Raw genomic sequence first — 21,073 nt, forward strand, 5'->3', positions numbered from 1 at the left:
GTGATTCAGCTGAGAGGTCTGAGATCATCTGGGGCTCAGTGCCAGGGGTAGGAAGACAACCATGAGGGGAAAATGTCCTAAGAGCACCAGACCTGGCAGTGGGCCCTGGATCATCAGCACAGATGAACAGATGAACACCTGAGCCTTAGCAGCTGTGGGGATAGGGGTGTGTGAAGTGGGAAGCAGAAGACATGTCCCCAACAGGACTGTGAAGCAGACAAGGTTGGTTTCAATACCTGTGAAGTGCCATCTTCCTACTAAACCTCAGGAACTCTTGGTTTTCTGCCACAGGTCTTTCACGGTCTTTGTCTGGGGGTATACCTGAACAGGTGGCATCCAGTATGTGGTTCTGACTAACAAACCCTGGCAGTGACTCAAGAATGCATTTCTGACCCAGTATCAAACCTACACTGGCAAAGTCACCTTACCAAAAGTTGCTAAGGGGTTGATTTGGTATTTAATTGGGAAGATCTTCTTCCTTAAGAAGATTATGGTGATTTAAAAGGTACTACAGAGCCAGGGAGATAGTTCAAAGGAGTGGAGTATATGCTTGAGACCTCAAATTTGAAGCCTAGCCACACATGGTCACTGGCCCCAGCACTGCTGGGTGTAACCATAGTGGCCCTGAGCACTATTAGAGAATCTTTATTTTTTTATTTATTATTTTGGACCACACCTGGCTGTGCTGAAGTTTTACTCCTGGCTCTTTGCTCAGGGATCACTCCTGGTGGGGATTGGGGGACCATATGGGGTTCTGAGGATGGAAACTGGGTCAGCTGCTTGCATGGCTACTCACTGTAGTATTGATCTCTGGTCCCTATTGCCCTGGCCCCAAAAAAGGATCTCTATTTAAAAAAAACAGTGCTGGAGAGATAGTAGAGGGGTTAAAGTACTTGCCTTGCATACTACTGACCTGAGTTGGATCCATAGTACCTCATAGGGTGCTCTGAGCACAGAACCAGGAGTAATCCTTAAACACTACTGAGTATGTCCACCCAAATAAATAAAAACCCTCCTCTACAAAACAGGCACTACAGCAGTCTTACCAAAAGAATGGCTTCTAAGAATTTCAGCAGTGAGTGCTGTAGTGCATGCTTTGCATGTGGTAGGTACAGGTTGGATCCCTGGTACCTCATTGTCACCCAAGCACCACCAGGAGTGACCCTACCCCCAGTACAGAACTGGGTGTAGCCACTGAGTATCACTGGTGTGGCTCACAACCCTAAACCAAAACACCCTCGAAGAAAAAGAGACAGGGGAATGGAAAGATAGTACAGAAGTAGAAGCACATGCTAGGTAAAATCGAATCAAATGGATCCGACTTCTTGCATGACATGGTCCCCCTGAATATCTCTGTGTGGAGCTCTGGGGGCCCCTAGCACCACTGGGAACTAAAAAAAAAAACAATAAACACCACATTCTTGGTCCTTGTAATGAAAAGCCAGCTCAGTTAGTTGAGAATCAACACGAGAGGTCCTCGGGCTTCCTGAGCATCATTTGGGAGGCTTAAAAATGTTTAAAAAATGAGTTCAGGACAGGCAAGAGGTGTGCTGGGGCTGAGGGAGGTATCAGGGAACTGTCAGGGATCCTCACATCCTAGCATATACATGCTTACCTACGAGCCTGACTAACTAGTTTCCATTAAGTGGTCCTGACAGGCTGTACTGTGACACTGTGTCTGAGCCCCCTGCTGCCTATTCCCAAGCATTAGCATCACCCAAGGAACCTCTTCCACCTGCGACAAACACTTTGATAAGTCCAATAGCGAAGTCCATGACAATAGCAGCATGACCCTGACCAGCACGACAAGCACTACCATTCAGTCAGCAAGAAGATTTGAATTTCCTTTTGTTCTCACTAGGGTAAACCACCTGTGACAGGGTCTTGGGATCAGTTGGACACTGCTTCAGGGGTACTGCTGAAGGGGGAAGGGAAAGAGGTATGCAAAGCAGGGGGCTCTGAGGGAATAGGGAAGAACAGGAAGCAGAGAGAGATCTGAGGCCAAATTCTTACTGCACCCCCAATGACTTTATATGACTTGTTAACTACGGTGTCACCATTTTTAAAATGGTGTGAGGAACTCCAAAGAACCATGTTCTGTGACACATGAAAATCTGAGGTTCACATTTCAGCATTCATGAATAAAAAGATATTGGAATGCAGTCATGCTTGTTGGTTGAAACACTGTTTTCTTGTAGCTTTTATGCTACATTAGGTGTGCCTTAGGGTTGCCGCAGAGACCCGTATGGCTCACCAGCTAGGCTTATAAAATTTATTTTCTGGCCCTTGATGGAAAAAAGTTTGCTGACCCCTGAAATAGAGGAAAAGGGGGGTTACAAAATGGTTGAGAGGGACTTTGAAGGCAAACTCCACCAGAGGCAGACCCATAACACCACAGAAGATGAGAGAGAGAAAGTAGGAAGTGGAAGAGAGGAGTGTAGGAATGATTGTTGGCCATGAATGGTACCCGAAAGCAGTCCCTCCCGACTTCAACCTTTATCATGGAGAAGTGCTCACAAAGCATCCCCTCCCAGTCCACACAAACACACACACACACACACACACACACACACACACACACACACTCCCCTCACTGACCAGGCCCACAGTGTTGAACAGAACGCCTGTGAAGGTTGGAAGTTCATTCAGAATTCGAAGATACTGGAGCTTTGCCTGAGTCGAGGAGCCCTGTGGAAACAACGTACCCAGAATAATGAGATGCTGGAGGTGTACAGAAAAGCAAATCTGTGTGCTTCGGAAGGAGTTTCAGCATCTGAGACAGACATTACTTAGAACAGTCAGCAAACCACACTCTAGGGGTGAGAGGAAGTCCTGGTCGGGGTGGGGCGAAGAACTGCAAGAAGGTTCTAACTTGAACAGAACTCCCCATGAGTATTCCCTGTGGTCTTGTAAACCTTTCTCTGACTTCGTGGTTTTATTAAATCTCCAACTTATTTCTTTTGTTTTTGGGAGAATTCCTAACACCTTTCCCCATTTCTGACACTCGAGGTCAGCCATACTTCTCTCCTCTAGCCACAAAGACACTGGTCATCGTAGCAGGGGTTCCTACATTAAATCTCAAGCACCCTGCAATCCAAAGTCTGCTCTTCCTCTGGATTCCCCTCATGAATGGGGCTCTGTGAGGGATACCACCATTCTCTGGGCATTTGTGTTGGAACCCTGTGTGTCACCCTGTACTCCTCCCTCCATTCTCTGTCCTTAGGGAAACCATCTTGATTCTGCTTCTTAACTCACTTCCCCACCTACCCACCTTTCCTCTCCAGCCCCATGGCATTTCCTCAATGTTTCTCACCTGTGCCAAGGTGACAATTAGGCGACCTTTGCCCCTGACACTACTTAGCCTCAGCCCCTCCACACTGCTATTAGAGGGAGCTTCCTAGAATGTCAGCTTAATCACTTCCACTGCCTGTTTTAACCCTTCAGTGGTGCCTGATTGCCAGAAGATGAAGCATAAATTACCATGCCTTGAGGCAGCATGACAAAAATCTCATATTCTCCATGAGTTGGCCTCATCTTTTGCCCCCACCTCTTCTCAGGCAAGTGCCTTGCATTCTCTGTCACTCTTGATCTTTCCACATGGCATGCTGTCTCAGAATTCTGGGCTTTTGCCAAGATGATTCTCCTGGATGGGCAAAGTCTTCCTATGTCCCAACTCCTCTAAACAAACTGCTGTCTCTCCTTCGAGACTCAGCTCTGGAATCCCCTGCATGGGCTTCGGGCCTTTTGAACCATCCTTGGGGATGTGTGGGCCATCCCTCCTTGGTGCTGCCATGGTGTCCACATTTTTTACATAGTGTTGGAACTGACTATGGCTTCCCCACTTGTCTGGGGATGGGTCTAAGGGCAGAGAACCAGGCCTCCTTTGTCGTTGCATCGCCCAGCCTGAGCACCTAGAGGAGCCTCAAAAAATGTTGGCTGATGAGATGATAGAGATCTGGGATGTTCTCCACTGGATGAAAACAATCTGATTATGTATGCACAAGCAAGGTAGGAAGGGCTGAAGTCTCTGGGGAAATTTGCATCTTCAAACAGAAGCAAGTTGGTGATGCCAAAATCTGGTAGGGATGGAATATATGGGGGCGACTATGTCCTGTATCTACAGATGCTGGCAGATTCTGGTGTCTCTCACCACCCTACTGCCTCCCTGGCAGGAAGCAAAGGCAGGCTGAGCCACCCCAGTTAGAGAGAGGTGTGCAAAGGGGCAAGGAGGAGGCCTCCTTCAGGGGGCAAAGGCATATTGAGTTCTGAAGGTTCAGAAGAGCACATCAGGGGTCTGAGTCAGTGGAATGTTACCAAGTGATCCATTCTCCATGTTGGATTTTGTCCCTGTGGTTGGGCTTTTATCTCCTAGTACCCTCCATCTAGGATTGATAACACCAAAGATTAATTTGACAGAGCAGTTATTTCCACAATGAACCTTGGCTTCTCCAGGGTCTCAAGCTTTCCGTACAGCTGGTTCTCTGAATAAATCTGTTAAAGATATTTACAGGAAAAAATTTCTTTTTCTGCATTTTGGCCCTTCTGCTTAAGGACCCTGGACTCATTCAATAACTGGCGATTTAGTGACCTAGGGAAGGCTCAGGCTTAGGGGAAAAATGCTTCCCTACAGTGACCTCCCATATCTTTTCTGAAAGTATACTTGAATCAATAAATAGTCAGGGGTCCCCAGAAGACTATTCTGGGAAATCACCCATGAGCCATCCCCACATGACCATTAGTCACGAACAGAATGCCCAATAAACTGCTCTGGGTACCTTGGTGCCGCTTGAGGGATGTGTTTGGTGGGCCTTCAGTTGTTGAGAGAGAGATTTCCGGAAGCTCTTTTCTTTGATGCCCTGCAGAAGTGAGGGGGGAAGAAAGGGTTCTAGGCCCCATTCCTTCCTAAAAGCAAAAAAGAAGTCAGAAATTAGTGAGCAACACAAAAATTCAATTCAAAAAAGATCAAAGACCTTGAGATCTGACCAGAAAACTCTAAAGTATGTTGAGGAAAATATAGTCACAACACTCAGGATTTGGAACTCAAAAGTGCCTTCAAGGATCTGATACCACTGGCAAAGGTAATAATATAAAAAAAGTAACAAATGGGACTATATAAAGTTAAAGAGTTTCTGCATGGCAAAATAAAACAAAACAAAAAAAACAAAAAAACAGCATGGGCTAAAACTAAAAGGCAGCTAACTGAATGGGAAAAATATTTGCACTCATGTGTTCATCAGATAAAAGTTTGATAAACAGGATATATAAACTACTCGCAAAGATCAACAAAAAGAATTTTAAAAAACTCTTTCAACAAATGGGGAGAGGAAATGAATAAACACTTCTCAGAGAAAGACAGGCGGGTGGCCAGTAGGTTCATGAAAAAATGCTCAGCAACACTTATCATCAGAGAAATACAAATCAAGACAACTATGAGATACTATCTTATACCAGTGAGAATGGCACATATCAAAAATAATAGGAACAATCTGTGTTGGCAGGGATGTGGTGAAAAAGGAACTCTTATCCACTGCTGGTGGGAGTGTTGTCTGGTACAACTCCTGTGGAAAACAGTATGGAGAGTTCTCAGTAAACTTAGAATTTAAGTGCCATATGACCCAGCAATTCCACTTTTGGGCATCTACCCCTAGGACATAAAAACACTCTCTCAAAAGGACACATGCATACCATTATGCATTGCTACACCTAGAACAATAGCTAAGATATGCAATCAACCTAGGTGGCCAATGATAGATGAATGGATAATGAGGATGGGATCCTATGCAGCTGCAAAGAATGATAAAATCATGCAATTTGCTGCAACATGGTTGAAACTGTATGATACCATGTTGAGTGAAGTAAGCCAGAAGAAGAAAGACAAACAGGATAATCTCACTTATCTGTGGAATACAGACTACTGGATGATAAAATGTATTGTAGTAAAATGGGGATGCTTAGATTTTCTGCGACCCCATTGTTTAGAGAAGAGACAGAGATGGTAAAATCAAGTAGGGAAGAAGAGAACAAGAAGTAATGGGTTAACAGGCACCAGTGATTCAGTTATACCAGTGATATGAGTGAGAGGTATAGCCATATTCCCGAAACACAGACTCAACAGAACTGAAAACATGGTATCTAATCAGCAACATGAAACTTTGTAATGTGACTATCAAGTTGACAGGTGGGAGTAGAGTGGGGGTTGGAGTGGGGAGGAAATCTGTCAACAGTAGAAGAGGAAAGTTGACACTGGTAGAGGAATTGGTGTTGCATTATTGTATGCCAAAAGGGCAACTATCAGTAACTTTGTATATCATGGCTCTTTAATAAAAATTAGCAACAAAAAAGAAATTAGTAAATAAGACAATGTGGGACAGAGGAAAGAAGATGATGAAACATAAATTGAATCTGATAGGCAAAGATGGTGGATTAAAGCCTGGGACAAGGATCAAGAGGGAGGGAGGCAGGAAAGGAACATTGGCCACGTTCCCTAGAAGAAGCTAGAACTACAAGGCATCATGGTTTACCTTCCTCTGTGAGGAACTGAAATTCTTACAGCAATCCCAGGCCTACATTCTTGAAATGTGTACAAAACAAACATTGAAACGGTTCCCCATTGAGCTCTTTGTTCACCCCACCTACTCCCCCACCCTGAAGGATCCAGTCACAACTCACTCCACATTCTTGAGTGATATCCTCTGACTAGGTCGAGTAGCAGAGACAGTGATATAGATGTGGAGGGCAGCAAGGCCCAGAAGCATCTCCGGCTTGGGGTCCATTCCAAAGCGTTCTCGGATAACATCATTCCGACTCTGGAAGAGAGGTTGGTCCAAATGCATCAGTTAAAGAATATGTTTCCTTTCCACTCTTCAAGCAACCCCTCTACCCTCTCTTTGTCAAGACGTCTTCCTCAATCAAAGGGAAGAGAAAGGTTCTGTCTCAGAAGAAGAGACAAGAGAAACAACAAAGGCAATATCGAGTCTCAAGAAATCAACTGCTTCCTTTAGGAAATACTGGTTCTTAGTGAAAGGTTCACACAATAGCAAGACACAGTGAGCAAAAGTGAGACATAGTATATAGTTCACTGTTCTGTTTTTCCTTCTCATCTTTTCCCAGGGGTGTATGCTCAATCCTAGCTACACAGAGATCCTTTATTATTTCAGATGAAAATATAGGAATAGAGATATAAGGAAGGGCTCTTCATAGGACACTGACTTGGAAGCCCATGGTGAGAGAAGAGGCAGACATAGTTTCTTGGAGTCTGAAGGTCAAAAATGTTGGTGAGGAAGTCTTCCCCTATGCAATCTTGAATACCTTCCAATAAGTATCCTAACATGGCAAAGCCTTGCAAGCTACCCATGACGTATTTGATATGCCAAACACAGTAACAGCTGTCACAGTGGAGATGTTACTGGGCCCGCTCGAGCAAATCGATGAACAACAGGGGACAGTGGACAGTGACAATGATCCTAACAAGGAATTACTGGCCAAAGTCATGCTTTCTCCAAACTCTGAGGATCAACATCTCAGTTATCAATGATGGAGCCTTAGTTTTACCAGTTGCCCATTTTATTGAAGTGGTATTAGGATGAGCAAAGAGATTAGTGTGCCTCTAATGATATCACCATAGCATAGGACATAGTGAAAGGGACTACTTCATCAATAATAATCTATGTAGGGAAAAATCCATGTAGTCTAAAAAATCAAAACTACTAGAACTAATGAGTTAGCAAGATTGCAAGAAATAAGATCAAGAACCAAAAATAAATTTTATTTCTACATGCTTGACCTAATCAGAAATCAAAACTCAAACATTTCAATCTAAAATGTTTTGAAATCATTTGGGCTAAATTGGTTCAAATCTGTAAATGACCAATCAATTGAAAATTGAAAAAAAGTGCTGCTGAGAAAAATTAGAGACCTAAATAAATGTAGACACACACTGTGCGCAAGGGCTGGGAGACTCAATATTATAAGATGTCAAAACTATCAAAATACTTGTCTAGATTTAATAAAATTCCAATTAGAATGATAGCATATTTGTGGGAGAAATTGTAAAACTACTTTTAAAATTCACAAGGCAAGAGTGACTAAAGCAGTTCTGAAAAAGAAGACAAAGTTGAAGACAAACACTTCTTGATTTTAAATTTATTACAAAGCTACCATAATCAAAAGACTGTGATGTTGGTAAAAAACCACATAAGTAGATTCATGGACTAGAAAAGAGAGAGAATAAATGGATCCACACATATGTAGACAATTTTTTTTTAGGTACTAGGTATTGAACCTAGGGCCCGACACATGTTAGACTTAAGCTCTTCTCTGTGTCACATTATCGGTCCTTTCATTTTTGACAAAGGCATAAAAGAAGTTTGGTATAGAAAGGACAGACTTTTCAAAAATGGTGTTGAGACTGGCTATGTGACTCAAGTGATAGGGTACGAGCCTTTCACACATGAGAATCTGAGTTTAATCTAGGCATCATATGGTCCTTGAACACTGCTGGATATGGCCTCTATAATACAAAATAATTAAAAATTAATTTTAAAAGATGATGGAGCAACTGGCTAGCCATATACAAAAATAAATAAACCCCCCAATAACCAGAACCCCCCCACCCATAACTTATACCATTAACAAAAGTTAACTAAAAATAGATCAGAGATCTAAATATAAAACCTAGGGATAAATTTTTTAGGAAAAAAAGGGGAAAAAATCGGGGCTGGAGAGATAGCACAGTGGGTAAGGCATTTGCCTTGCATGCGGCCAATCTGGGTTCGATTCCCAGCATCCCATATGGTTCCCCAAGCACCGCCAGGAATGATTCCTGGGTGCATGAGCCAGGAGTAACCCCTGAGCATCACTGTGTGTGACCCAAAAAGCAAAAAAAAGGGAAAAAATCTTTGAGACTTTAGGTTAGGCAAATGTTCCTTAGATGGAGCAAAATCATGGCTTATAAAATAAGTGATGCATCAGAGAGATAGCATAGCAGTTAGGGCACTTAACTTCCATGTTCTTGACTGGGGTTCAATACCTAGCACCACACATGGTCCCCAAAATCCTGGAGGGCAGATCCAGGAGTAAGCCCTGAGCACTTTGAGATGTGTCCAGAAAACCAAACCAAACAATCAAAACCCAAAATAATTGACAAACTGAACTTCATAAAAAGTCAAGCTTTTTCTTTGCGAAAGACACTTTTCCAAACCCATTAGCAGACAATTCTAATGAAAAAGTGGACAAAATATTTGAATGTATACTTCATCAAAAAAGATGTATGTTGGGGCTGGAGCAGTAATACAGTGGGTAGAGTGCCTTGCCTTCCATGCAGCTGACCCAGATTCAATCCCCAACATCCCATGTGGTCCCTTGAGCCAGCCAGGAGTGATTTCTTGGCCAGGAATATTCCCTTAGCATCGCCAAGAGAAGTTCAAAAACAAAACAGAAAGATGTATGTTGACAAATAAGTACTTGAAAAGATGCTCAGTCACCAGGAAATGCAAGTGAAACTGCAACGAGAGTAACTACATAAAAATATACAGACAAGACCAAACACTGATCAGTTTGTGGAGGAGCTTGAGCTCTCATATATATCTGGTAATAGTACAGTAAATTTGGAAAAAATGTATTGGGTTTTCTCCAATAAATTGAAGAATTTAATGTTGTAGTAGCTAACATCTTGAAATGTCCTGAATATCTTAAAGAGATGACATGCTAAACAATTTTGGTATACCTGTACCATGGAATACTAGTAAACAATAAAAGGAATGCATTATTGTGTTGATCCTAATTAGTAATATGATATTGAAAAATTGGAAGTTGCTAGGAAAAGATGGTTAATATATTTATTGTGAAGGTCAATACAAAATGAATACAAATGTCAACAATTATGCTGTACACCTAAAACTAAAATATGTCTTCTGTTGATTATACTGCAATTTACAAAAAAGGCCAAGAACTATTACTACAACATGGATGGATCTTAAAACCAATACACTGAGTGAGACAAGCCAGACCAAGCCAAGTGTACTTCCTGTTTCATTTTGCTTATATTAAAGACTAAACTAGAATATAAAAATTAATCTATAATAACAGGTTAGTGGTTGCTTAGGCATAGGGGAAGATTTACAAAGGGGTCTAAAAAATGTTTTTTTTTTCTTGTTGTTTTTTTTTTTTTGCCCAAGGAAACTTTTGGGGGTGTTGTGCAGGTTTAACTTCTAAATTATGTTCATGTTTTTATGGGTATAAAGGTATTTTAAAGCAACCAAATTATAACGTTTGTTATGTGTCCAACTTCCCTCAATAAAGCATTTCAACATTAAAGAAAAGGAATGTAGCTGAAATACATGTTGTCATATGGGAGAGAGAGGGTGGATATGGTTTTGTCACCAAATTAAAATATTTTAAACAAGATGAGTCTCAGAAGCTTGAAAGAAGTTTAGAGTAAGAAAAATAAAAAGTAGGCTTACATAAATCATAGGAGAACCACAAGTTACTGACCCACAGAGGACTGATAATGGAACTGGTGGGTGTCTGAGAAATGTTTTTTTTATCTCTGTGGGTTGTCAGAAAAGAAAGGACAACCACAATGGTTCAGAGTACATCTGCAGGTGTCACCAGCTGAGACAGTTAGATTTTAAGGGGTTTCCTCCTGCTCACTGAGAGCTCTGTCTGTCCTATGGGCAGATACCTAAAATACAAGATAACCCACACAAACATTTCCTAAAATCCAACCCATTACTTGTATGTATTCTCTAACATGGGGACCAAAGCCACATACTCATTGAGTCCTATTTATTTGTGCAAATAAATATGGGCTTTAGTGACCCAGTAGAGCGTTTGTTCACCTCCCAGTTGCAGGCATCTTAGCACAGGGTTTGGTTCAAAGGAGAGAAAACAGTGAATGTTTTAGTTTGTTTGTTTATTTGTTAGTTTTTGGTCCACAACTAGAAGCACTCAGGAATTATTCCTGGCAGTGCTTGGAGGACCATATGGGATGCTGGGGATCAAACTTGGGTTGGCTATGTGCAAGGAAAACAGACTACCCACTGTATTATCACTGTTACACCAGCGAATGTTTTGGGATGAAATGAATTGGGAATTAGCTTCCTACCAGAGCTAGGCACTGTGGTTTGATCCCCTCCTGCTACCCAAATGTACTTATTAGACCTGCGGCACCTCTGAGGCTGCCAATTACCTGGGTGGCTGGCATCTGAAAATGAATGAAATTGTCTGGACAGACAGGCAGAACTTTGAAGCATGGTCAACATAGATCACCATGCTAATGTACCTGGCCAGAGCTGACAACAGTAGCAGAAATGAAAAGGAACTTCAGAGCTACCTGAAAGCTAGAAAACTAATAAGACACTGCACTGTGACAGTAGAACAGCCTGCCTATGTGTTTGTCCATTGGTCTGTTTGTGTAACCCTAAGCCAGACTCTACCTGAATGTAAAGGTACTCGAAAGCAGCAGGATCCCGACGCAGCAGCTCCACGGGGTCTTTGGGAAAGAAGCTTATTCTGAAGAGGCATTTCATTCCATGGTAGTGTGTGCGCTGTACCACCTGAATCCCAGGGAGTGGGAGGAAAATGGATGTGGAATTAGTGGCTGAAGGATGGGAGCCAGTTTGGTGGCTCTTCAAAGTAGTACTGGTGGCAATGCTAGAGGGCTCTTTCCTACTCTCCAGCTGGGCTTGCTTCCTATTTTTCTTAGAAGTAAGTGAGTAGGAGCCAGTTGTTTCTTCCTCTTTGGGGCCAAGGGGACTAGAGTTTTCAAATCACTTGTATAGGACATGGTCTTTACTGACAATTGAACAAAAGATTCAAGACAGGAGGTAATAAGAGAGGGCTTCTGGAATTTCTCTGACCCATCTCTGATGATGTCAAATATGTTTTTTACCTTGCAGAGGGATGCAGCCTCAAGCAGAGGAAGCTGCTGTTTAGAAGCCAGCTCGAAGAGTTCAAATCCCACTAGGAGGTAAAGGTAAAGGTAAAGGCCCTCCCGTTGATCGTCGATTTTGCTCGAGCGGGCCCAGTAACGTCTCCATTGGAGACTTTGTTGTTACTGTGTCTGGCATATCGAATACTCTCGGTAGCTTGCCGGGCTCTCCAAGAGGGGCGGAGGAATCGAACTCGGGTCGGCCATGTTGGCCGCTTGCAAGGCGAACGCCCTACCCGCTGTGCTATCGCTCCAGTAGAGAAATAAATTGGGAGAAATATCGATGATCAACGGGAGGGCCTTTACCTTTACCTTTGGGCTGGAGCGATAGCACAGTGGGTAGGGCGTTCGCCTTGCAAGCGGCCAACATGGCCGACCCGAGTTCGATTCCTCTGCCCCTCTCGGAGAGCCCGGCAAGCTACCGAGAGTATTCGATAGGCCAGACACAGTAACAACAAAGTCTCCAATGGAGACGTTACTGGGCCCGCTCGAGCAAATCGACGATCAACGGGAGGGCCTTTACCTTATCCCACTAGAAGACAGAGTTCAAATAAGTTGGCAAGATATCAGTAAGACTGAAGCTGGGATGGGTAATAAGGTTTCATTTTACAACTACTTATTTCTTTGCCTGTTGTTGATATTTGAGATTTTCCGTAACAAAACAAGTTAAAAATCCCTTGAAACAGGGAACCAATTGAATTCAGAAAAATACTAAAGGGGCAGGACAGCAGGCACTAAGGCTTTCCTTCCCCCCAAGCCTTCACAAACTTCCCTTCATAGGTGGGAACCTATACGTTTCTGTAGCACTTGGGGTCAAGAGTTAAACATGAAGTTCCTTTTCTTAAAAATACCTTCTTATTTATTTGCTTGTTGGGAACTGATTTCAATGGTGTTTTGTGTCCATCTAGGCATTTTTTTCCAGGCATTCCTCTCCAATTCCTTCCTTTCCTTTTGGGAAAAAGCCATGCCCCCTGCTACCCATGGCTTCTCTTGTTTCACTGGTGGGGAAATACTCTGCACTTCCTGGGTTGGACTTTTTCCCATATGGCAAAAGCTGCCCAGTCTTGGCCCCACTCAGCCCCTTCCCTAACTACACTTATCAGAGTCTCACTGCTCTCATTAGACTCCATTGGCTGACACTTTTTCATAGGGAAGCCTTCTGCCAAAGATCAGATTCCTTTTCAGAGGCAGAAAACTCTGACAAGCAGAGCTTTCAGCAGCCAGGAGTGCGGCTACTGCTTGTCAACTCAACATCCGGGCTGCCAGACAATAACCTGTTCCCCCACACTTTCCTACTAGAGGGCCAGGCTAATTGTCTTTATGCTCTCCTTAGTTCACCAGGATATTGCCAAAAGGCCTCTGGAGGTGGGGTTTACAGACATCAGTTGAGAACTGTTAGCTCTGGGAGCTGGCTAAACATATTATTATGAATTTTCCAGAAGAGAGAGCCTTGGGTACTCTTCTTTAGCAGGGAGAGGCCATGTGGAAAGCTATCAAGCTAAGACAAAAGAGCTACTTACATAAGCTAGAGGCTGCTTGTCCTGGAGAAGCAGGAACTTGTGGTTTTGTTCTGGCCCAGCATACTCAAGGACAAGAGCAAAATGCTCAATGTATCGTAGAGAAAGACGGTCCTGTAATGTCACTATCACATCCTGTGGAAGAGAAAAGAGATTTAAGAAAGAGCCATTCCATCTCTATGCTAGTTTAAGTACCAAACATGGGAAAAGGGGACTGAGCATGAAGAAAATCCTGGATAGAAGGCAGAGGTTGATAAAATGAACCAGAGATAGATACTAACTTTTATAGTAGCCCAGACTCTGGCCTCCAGAATAAGGAGAGTGACCCATAAAACTTACTCAGAGGTTTGGGGAATACCAACAGTCCAAGGAGTGGAAGAAACTGTTTCTGAATTTGGCCATATGGCAAAAACGCATGGCCCTCTTGCCTGCTCTCCCTCTTTCCATTCAACAAATTACTTTCCGAGTGCTTAAGTGCCAGGCTGTGCACTGGCTATTCCCTGCTTCCAGGAGTTAATGTTCACTCTGGTTCACCCATCAACTCTTTACTTAGGAGTTGACAAAAGCCAAAGCTACCACAATATGATTCAAAAGCAGACTATTTCTGGATTCAGAATCCAAGTCCAATGACTTGAATTACTGGCAAAATGTTCCTTTTTGATCGTAGCTAGTTTTCACAGATGATCAATTTAGCAACATGAAAAATGTGTCCATGCAGTGGAACTCTGTCACGTGTCTTGTGTACAGTCATAAATCTGACTACTTCTGGGCTCCGTCTGCTCTGCTGCCCTACTTCTCATATTAGGGTGTCTGGAAATCTATCCGTGGGGGCTTCCCAGGTGTCATTTTGGAGAGTACTGCCATATATTTGCTAGAACATCAGCATATACCAGGCTCCAGCAGGTGTATTCATGGTCGTGCATTACTTAGGCCTCAAAAGTCTAGAAAGAAGGTGGCTTGGGAATTCAAAGTTCCCTTAGTGCCACGGTTGCCAACCATGCCCCTCAGTGAACATGCAAAGACACTTAGCCATTTAAATGGCCGGCTGGAAACTGGTGGGTACTTGAAACTCTTTGTATTACCCAAGTAGTTACAGAGACACCAGTGTTGTAGAAGCTCTGGCAGGGACAAATGAGGTTTTCTTTGCAGTTAGGCTGCACTGGGATTGTAGACAGCCAAGCCAGAGATTGCCAACTGGTGTTACAAGTGTAACGGCCTCTGTGCCAGACTGTCAATTCACCCAGGTACCTCTCTGGGACAAGTGGCTTGGCAGCCTGTCCACGTTCCAGTGAATAGCTACTGTCCCCTCCCTGAAGTCAGGGTGAGATCATAAGCTGGGGGACCCTGCTATCTTGGAAGGTGGGGTTACTTAGAAGTGACAATGGGGGTGATGCTGCAAAGTGGGAGAATGGCAAGAGAAGATTCCAAGGGGAAAAGGAGGATAGTGAAAACTCTCGTGTGGGGACAGATCTGCAACAGACAGACCTACTCATGGTCACATGCCAAAGAGGATTCTGACACAGATGGCCTCATTGGGAGTCAGGGCTGTTTGGTGGCTGATTTCTATATCATTGGTCCTTCCGCAGACTGACACCTTCACTAGCCAACAGACTATGCTTGGGTGCCTGAAAGTGTGTTGTGCTTCCAGGTCTTCACTCTCCCACTGAAATTCTCCATTCAGTCAACAAGAGTTATGGACACTATTGGCACATTGGGCATTGCAAATCTTCATGCAGGAACTGTTCCCCTTCCTTGTAGGACACTAGGACACTTGCCATTTCTGACCCAGAGACATTACGTGCCAGAAAAAAACTAAATGATCAGAATGACCACACAGTACAGGCAGACAAACCCCAAAAGCCATCTGTGAGGTGGCAGTTTCCAGCCCTGCTGAGAACCAAAATCAAAGCCAATTCTGAGCACGCCATAATTCCTCTTAGGGAACTTCTTGGCACAGGGGTTTCTATTTTCCCCTTTTCTTTCAGGGCGGGAGGGGGGATCTACAGCTGCCTGTGCTCAGATCTATTCCTGGTCTTGTGCTTAGGGATCACTCCTGGAGGGACTTGGGGGACCCTATGTCATGCCAGGGATTGAAGCAGAGTCAGCTGTGTGCAAAGCCAAGTTCCTTACCCACTGTACCATCTCTCTAGCTCTCATTTTTTTACTTGGGTTCTTTTGCCCCAGTTCTGTAGCTCTAGACAGCTATGGACCGAGGTAGGTTTTCTAAGAAGGGCCTTTAGCTATGCAAAACATTGATCGCATCACAACGTTCTTTCTTGGTTTCTGGAGAGAGTCCAGAAGAAGCGGCAGTGAAGATTTCTGCCCCAGAGCAGAATAAACTGGAGGGGGATGAATCCTATAATTGCCTCTCTCCTCCTCAGGACCAAGAGATTCACCACAAGTTACTTGTAGGTGCCTGGTTGAGCTGTTAAAATCCTCAGCCCATTAATTACCTCTCTTGTAAAAGGAATAGCCAAAGGGGCTGTTGTTGGACTTTTAAAATCTTGGTTCAGTGCTTAAGATACAGTGGTGATTAAAAAAGTCAGGCATATCTAAGCTAATCTCCCCAGAGATTGTGTCCCTTGATTTCTGTGTGTAAACTTGTGAAGGTATAATTGTTTCAACAGAAACCACTTTGGGCTTTATAAATGGTTTTACTGACTTTCACACTCCTTAGCCGTGCACGGTTTTGGAGGATCCAGGTTAACATGGACACAACAAAGTTCCTAAGTGGATGGTATGTGTGTGCATGTGCATGCTCCTGCACACATACATATGTAGCCATGCACACATGCACATGCAAATTTCCCCTATCACCCTCATCTAAGAGCATGTGTTTCTTTTGCTGTCAGCACCAGAAGTTCCAAGACCACCTTATTTGGGTAGCAAGTAGCTCTGCGCAGACTCAGAGGAGCCTGGGGATGAGCAGCTGGGTATGGATCCAGAGATGGAAATGCTGACCAGAGGAGAAGAGACTATGTACCTTAACAGTGGTCCGGCCATCAAATGTGAATGACTTGATCTGCCCATTTTCTAAGAAAACCTTCAGGACATTGGGGATAAGGAGAAGAGCTTCCTTCTTCATCATTTTCTGTGAACATGCAGGAAAAGAACAGGAGAGGAGCACATTTATAAAGAAAGGGAAGTCAGAGGAAGGAATGTGGAGGAAGGAAAAGAGAAAGTGAAAGATTCAGGGAACCAAAGGGATGGAAGGACAAAAAGAAAAAGGAAAAGGCAGATCAGTGATAACATTACAAGAAGACCAGAGCCAGATTCTTCAAGAGGACATTGGACATGTCATAGCACAACCTTCATTCTATGTCATAGCACAATCATACTTAGCTGCAGTTCAAAGCACTAGTTTAGAATGGTTTAGACTCATAGAGACTTCCATTCATGGGACCTGATGGAAGGCCTCCTGAAGAGACCTCACTCACCTGCTTTATCTCCAGGCACTTTATACACCTAGACCTCTTCCACAGCTGTGCCTTTACTCGACTATTCTCTCTCTCGTGGAGTCATAGAGTTTTGTTGAACTGATCCCCTGCCTATGTCTACAGAGTCATGCCTAGTCATTCCCAGAATCCATACCGTTCTCTTCTACCTCCATACATTTGACAATTCATCATTCAGGGTCTGGTTAACTCCTTAAGAACACTTAGCTTCTCTGATCCCGAGTCATTAAATACCAGTAAGAGGTAAATCAGCAGGCTAACCCTAAACACTCTCAAATATGTCTGAAAGCTCTTTGAGGGTGAGTAGCAATGACTCCAATTAAGAAACACCATTCAAACCCATTTCTGAATAACTGATGATTTCTTAGCAAGAATTCTTCTGGACTGGGCACTTATTTATAGAATGGTGCATGTAAAGTACTCAATAATATTCATTAACTATTTATTAAATGCACCCTTTGCCTACTTGGAAAACTCCTACTCATCTTTCAAAATTCAGCTTAAATATGAATTCTATGAAGCCATTAGGTTAGTAAGGACAAATAATTGGACCTCAGATTCCATGTGTTTCTACAGTGATTATTCACTTACTCATATATTCCAGTGTGTGTATCATATTTTGATTTTGTTTGGGTGCCACACCCAGCAGTGCTCAGTGCTTACTCCTTGCTTGGTGCTCAGGTATCACTTCTTGTTGGCTCAGCAATACATATGGGGTGCCAGGGATGGAACCTGGGTTGACCATATGCAAGGCAAGAGCACTACTCACTATACTTTCATTTTGGTCCCTCCTATCATATTTTGAAGAATGTCTTAGACAATCTACTTAGCATAAAGGTCAAGTATGAATCAATCTTTATAGTCCTGACATTGAGTAGAAATCTGGGCACATATTTGTAACTCAATAAATAGCTACTCGCTAAATGGTATTTAATGCATGCTTACTTGAAAGATTAGATTTACCAGGAAAACCCAACTATATCCCTGATTGGGTCCATAGGAACTGAGCAGCTGCAAGAAATGGCCAGATTCTTTCATTCATTCAAGGGCCACTCACTATATGTTTCCTGTATGTCTAGTGCTAAGTAAGCCCCAAGAGGGTGAGGCAAAAATGGAAAAGTTGGCTATCATCTCATACTATTATCACAGTGACTCATGCGTACACACAAACAATTCACTAAAGAACAAAAATTCAAAACAAACCAAGAGTTATAAGATAGTAAAGGTTTCAGGTAAAAGAGGTAAAGGACAGAATGGAACTTTCAGTGTATATGTATGAATATGTATACATATATATTGGTATTATTTACTTTTCATTATGCATGACATCCAGAGGTTCTGTGGAGGGAAAGAGAGTTACTTCTGGCAGTGCTTGGTGATCATATAATGTTGCGGATCACATCCAGGCCTCCTGCATGCAAAGTATGTGCTTAGCCCATTGAGCTATCTCTTTGGCCCAACATGTTGATTTTTAATGATGTACACCTAAAAATATATAAATGAATATATATATACATACATACATACACATACACACATATGTGTTTTGAGCCATATTTGGCTGTGCTCAGGACGTACTCCTGACTATGTGCTCAGATATCACTTTGGGTGGTGCTCAGGTATTGAACCTCTGTCAATGCACAAAAGGAAAGAACCTTACCTGCTGTACTATTTCTCTGGCCACTGAAAGTTACATGTTGTTTTAATGTAATGCTGCTTCATTTTAAAAAAAACATACAAAGGGTATCTAATGTTTCCTAGAAAAGGGCTTTATAAGCTTTTGCTTGCAAACCCTTTTGGCTTGAGAAATGTGACCTTGGCTATTCAGGCATAGAAAATAGATACATGAATGGAACACTTGCAATAAGTCATAAAAAATTCTTTTAAAATGACCCTTACGTTCAGTTATATGACTTTACATGGGTCTGCAAGACACAGTTCAAGAAGCTAGGTCCTAGAGAAGGCAAATTTGATTTTGATTTTGAAGATGATGGGCATAGACCAGTGTCTCTCAACTGGGGCCATATGGCTCTCTGTAGTCCTCCAGGACATTCCAAATTGTGTCTCCAGGTAAAAACGGTGTAAATAGTGTGACACGACACAAGATAAGGGGCCAACCTGCAGGGCAGGGTCAGGGAGCACAGAAACATAATAAGGTTGAAAAACACTGTTACAGAGGCCAGAAGAGAAAATCTTGAGATTGTGACAAAATATGAAAATGAGTACCCAAGTCTTCCTAGGTTGGGGTGTGGTTGGCAGTAATAGGGAGCCAGCAGTCAAGCTCCCGTGGAAATGGATAGATTATGAAGTTGGAACAGTGCAACTCCTTGGTACTCTCTCTGATTCTGAGATCTCTCTCGTGCCAAGCCCAGAGGCCCTGGATCCCCAGGCTGATGACGCTCAGCAGTGGCAGGTTTTATTTAGCACACTGGGTTGGACGCAGATAATTACTTAATTGATTTTGCTTAAAAATAGAGTTGGCAAGGAACGCCCACAGGATTTATTTTTGTGCTGACTGCTTAATAAAGCTCTGGCAAACAAAGGGAGAGGAATGAGAAGATAGCCTAGGGTCACCTGGGCCTGGATTCCCCCAGGTGCCTCCAAACCTGAGGAAGGCTGTCCTAGTCCACAAGGGTGGCCATGGTAGTGGTGGTGACAGTGGTGAGGGATGGGGGTAGATGCTGCTATAACATCCGGCAATTTTCAGAACACAACTAGAGTGGGAGGATTGAAGTTGTCTCTTTCCAAGAGCTTCATTCTATGGCTAGTGGCCTGTCTGGGAGCAAGGGAAGGAACCCTGGGGGAGTCCTAGCTACTCCTACTCTGGCATTATCATTCAGTTTGTTCTGTGAGGGCTGGATTCTGCCCAAGGCTAGCTGTGAGGCATGGAGAGTCATACAGGAGGAAGGGGAGAGTGGGGAAGAGAGAGGGGAAAGGAGAGGCAAGACAGGGAGGAGGGGCTTCTTGGGGGAGAGGTGGGACTTGCTAGAAGATTCTCTAATGCTGACTCACCATAGAATGCATTTATCTGGGCTTTACAAATTCAAGATGGAGGGAGAGGGAGAAATAGAGGGAGAAGCAAGGGAGAGGGAGAAGGAGAGGGAGAGGGAGAAGGAGAGGGAGAGGGAGAGGGAGAGGGAGAGGGAGAGAGAGAGAGAGAGAGAGAGAGAGAGATGGAGACAGACAGAGATGAAAGCATACAGACAGACTGACAGAGACAGAGAAAGAAGGAAAATCCCTGCCATAGAAACAGGCTGGGAGGAGGTGGTGGTAGGGAAACTGGGGACACTGGTGGAGGGATTGGTGTTGAAACACTGTGTGACTGAAACCCAGTCATGATCAGCTTTGTAATTTTTTTATCCCCCAGTGACTAACATTTTTAAAAAATAAATAAATAAAATAAGAATTTGGGACACAAATGTATGCTTCGTGACTTGACCCTCAGGGTCTGCTTCACCTGATATGCAGGGACACCATAGTGCTCCTTTCTCTCTCTGCTCCCCAACTCCTTGCTTCTCTCCAACATTTCTGAAGGACCCCAACCCTTAATGATGCAGATCACTTAACCAGTGGGACTCAGTCACCCTCTGGGCTTTGCAGCCTTTTAGAAGGAACCAGCTGGAAGAGAGCATGGGCTAAGATTGAGAAGCAGGAAATAGAGAGAACAATTGTGTCCTCCATCTCTTCTGATTGGTTCTGCATCAAAGAAAGATAAAAGGGCCCAGCACTCCACTGGTGTCTCTACTGATGGAGGGGGACTGCTAGTTTCTGTTGACTGCAGCTGTGCCTCAGTACACGAAAGCCACAGGCCTCCAGTGACAGCCCACAAAAAGCTCACAGATGCCTGTTAGCTCCACCTCCCCCCCCCCCCAACGAATCCCTTAGCAATATCACCAACTTCACAAGATTCTTGGGGGACTCTGACCATAATCCATGACAGTAAAACACATAGCTTTTGACTTTCCATCCACCTCTTGTCATTCGCTCCTCTAGAGCAGACAGCTTAGCTCACATAATCCCCACAAAGCAGTGAGAAAGCCTGTGGGACTTGAACTCCCTGCCCCCACCCCACCCCACACCTGCCACCTACAGGGTGCTACAATGGCAAGGGCTTCTCAAAACTATGTCCCCCAGCTGTGTGTTTTGTGTTATCTCTCTTTGAGATAACATTC

The 21,073-nt window shown here is 43.5% G+C and overlaps 1 protein-coding gene across 1 annotated transcript in view; it reads right to left on the reverse strand.

Annotated features, from left to right (window-relative positions):
- The window catches only part of FRMPD3 (FERM and PDZ domain containing 3), a 78,043-nt gene that overhangs the window by 32,438 nt on the left and 24,532 nt on the right, over positions 1-21,073 (reverse strand). The window contains exons 6-11 of the mRNA XM_056125715.1: positions 16,430-16,537; positions 13,450-13,581; positions 11,436-11,555; positions 6,670-6,806; positions 4,776-4,902; positions 2,599-2,688 (exon numbers count right to left, since the gene is read on the reverse strand). Coding sequence (XP_055981690.1) covers positions 2,599-2,688; positions 4,776-4,902; positions 6,670-6,806; positions 11,436-11,555; positions 13,450-13,581; positions 16,430-16,537 — 714 coding nt within the window. The remainder of the gene's footprint in view (positions 1-2,598; positions 2,689-4,775; positions 4,903-6,669; positions 6,807-11,435; positions 11,556-13,449; positions 13,582-16,429; positions 16,538-21,073) is intronic.

Source organism: Sorex fumeus, unplaced genomic scaffold (genome assembly GCF_029834395.1).
Source record: "Sorex fumeus unplaced genomic scaffold, SorFum_2.1 ptg000058l, whole genome shotgun sequence".
NCBI classification, from domain to species: Eukaryota; Metazoa; Chordata; class Mammalia; order Eulipotyphla; family Soricidae; genus Sorex; species Sorex fumeus.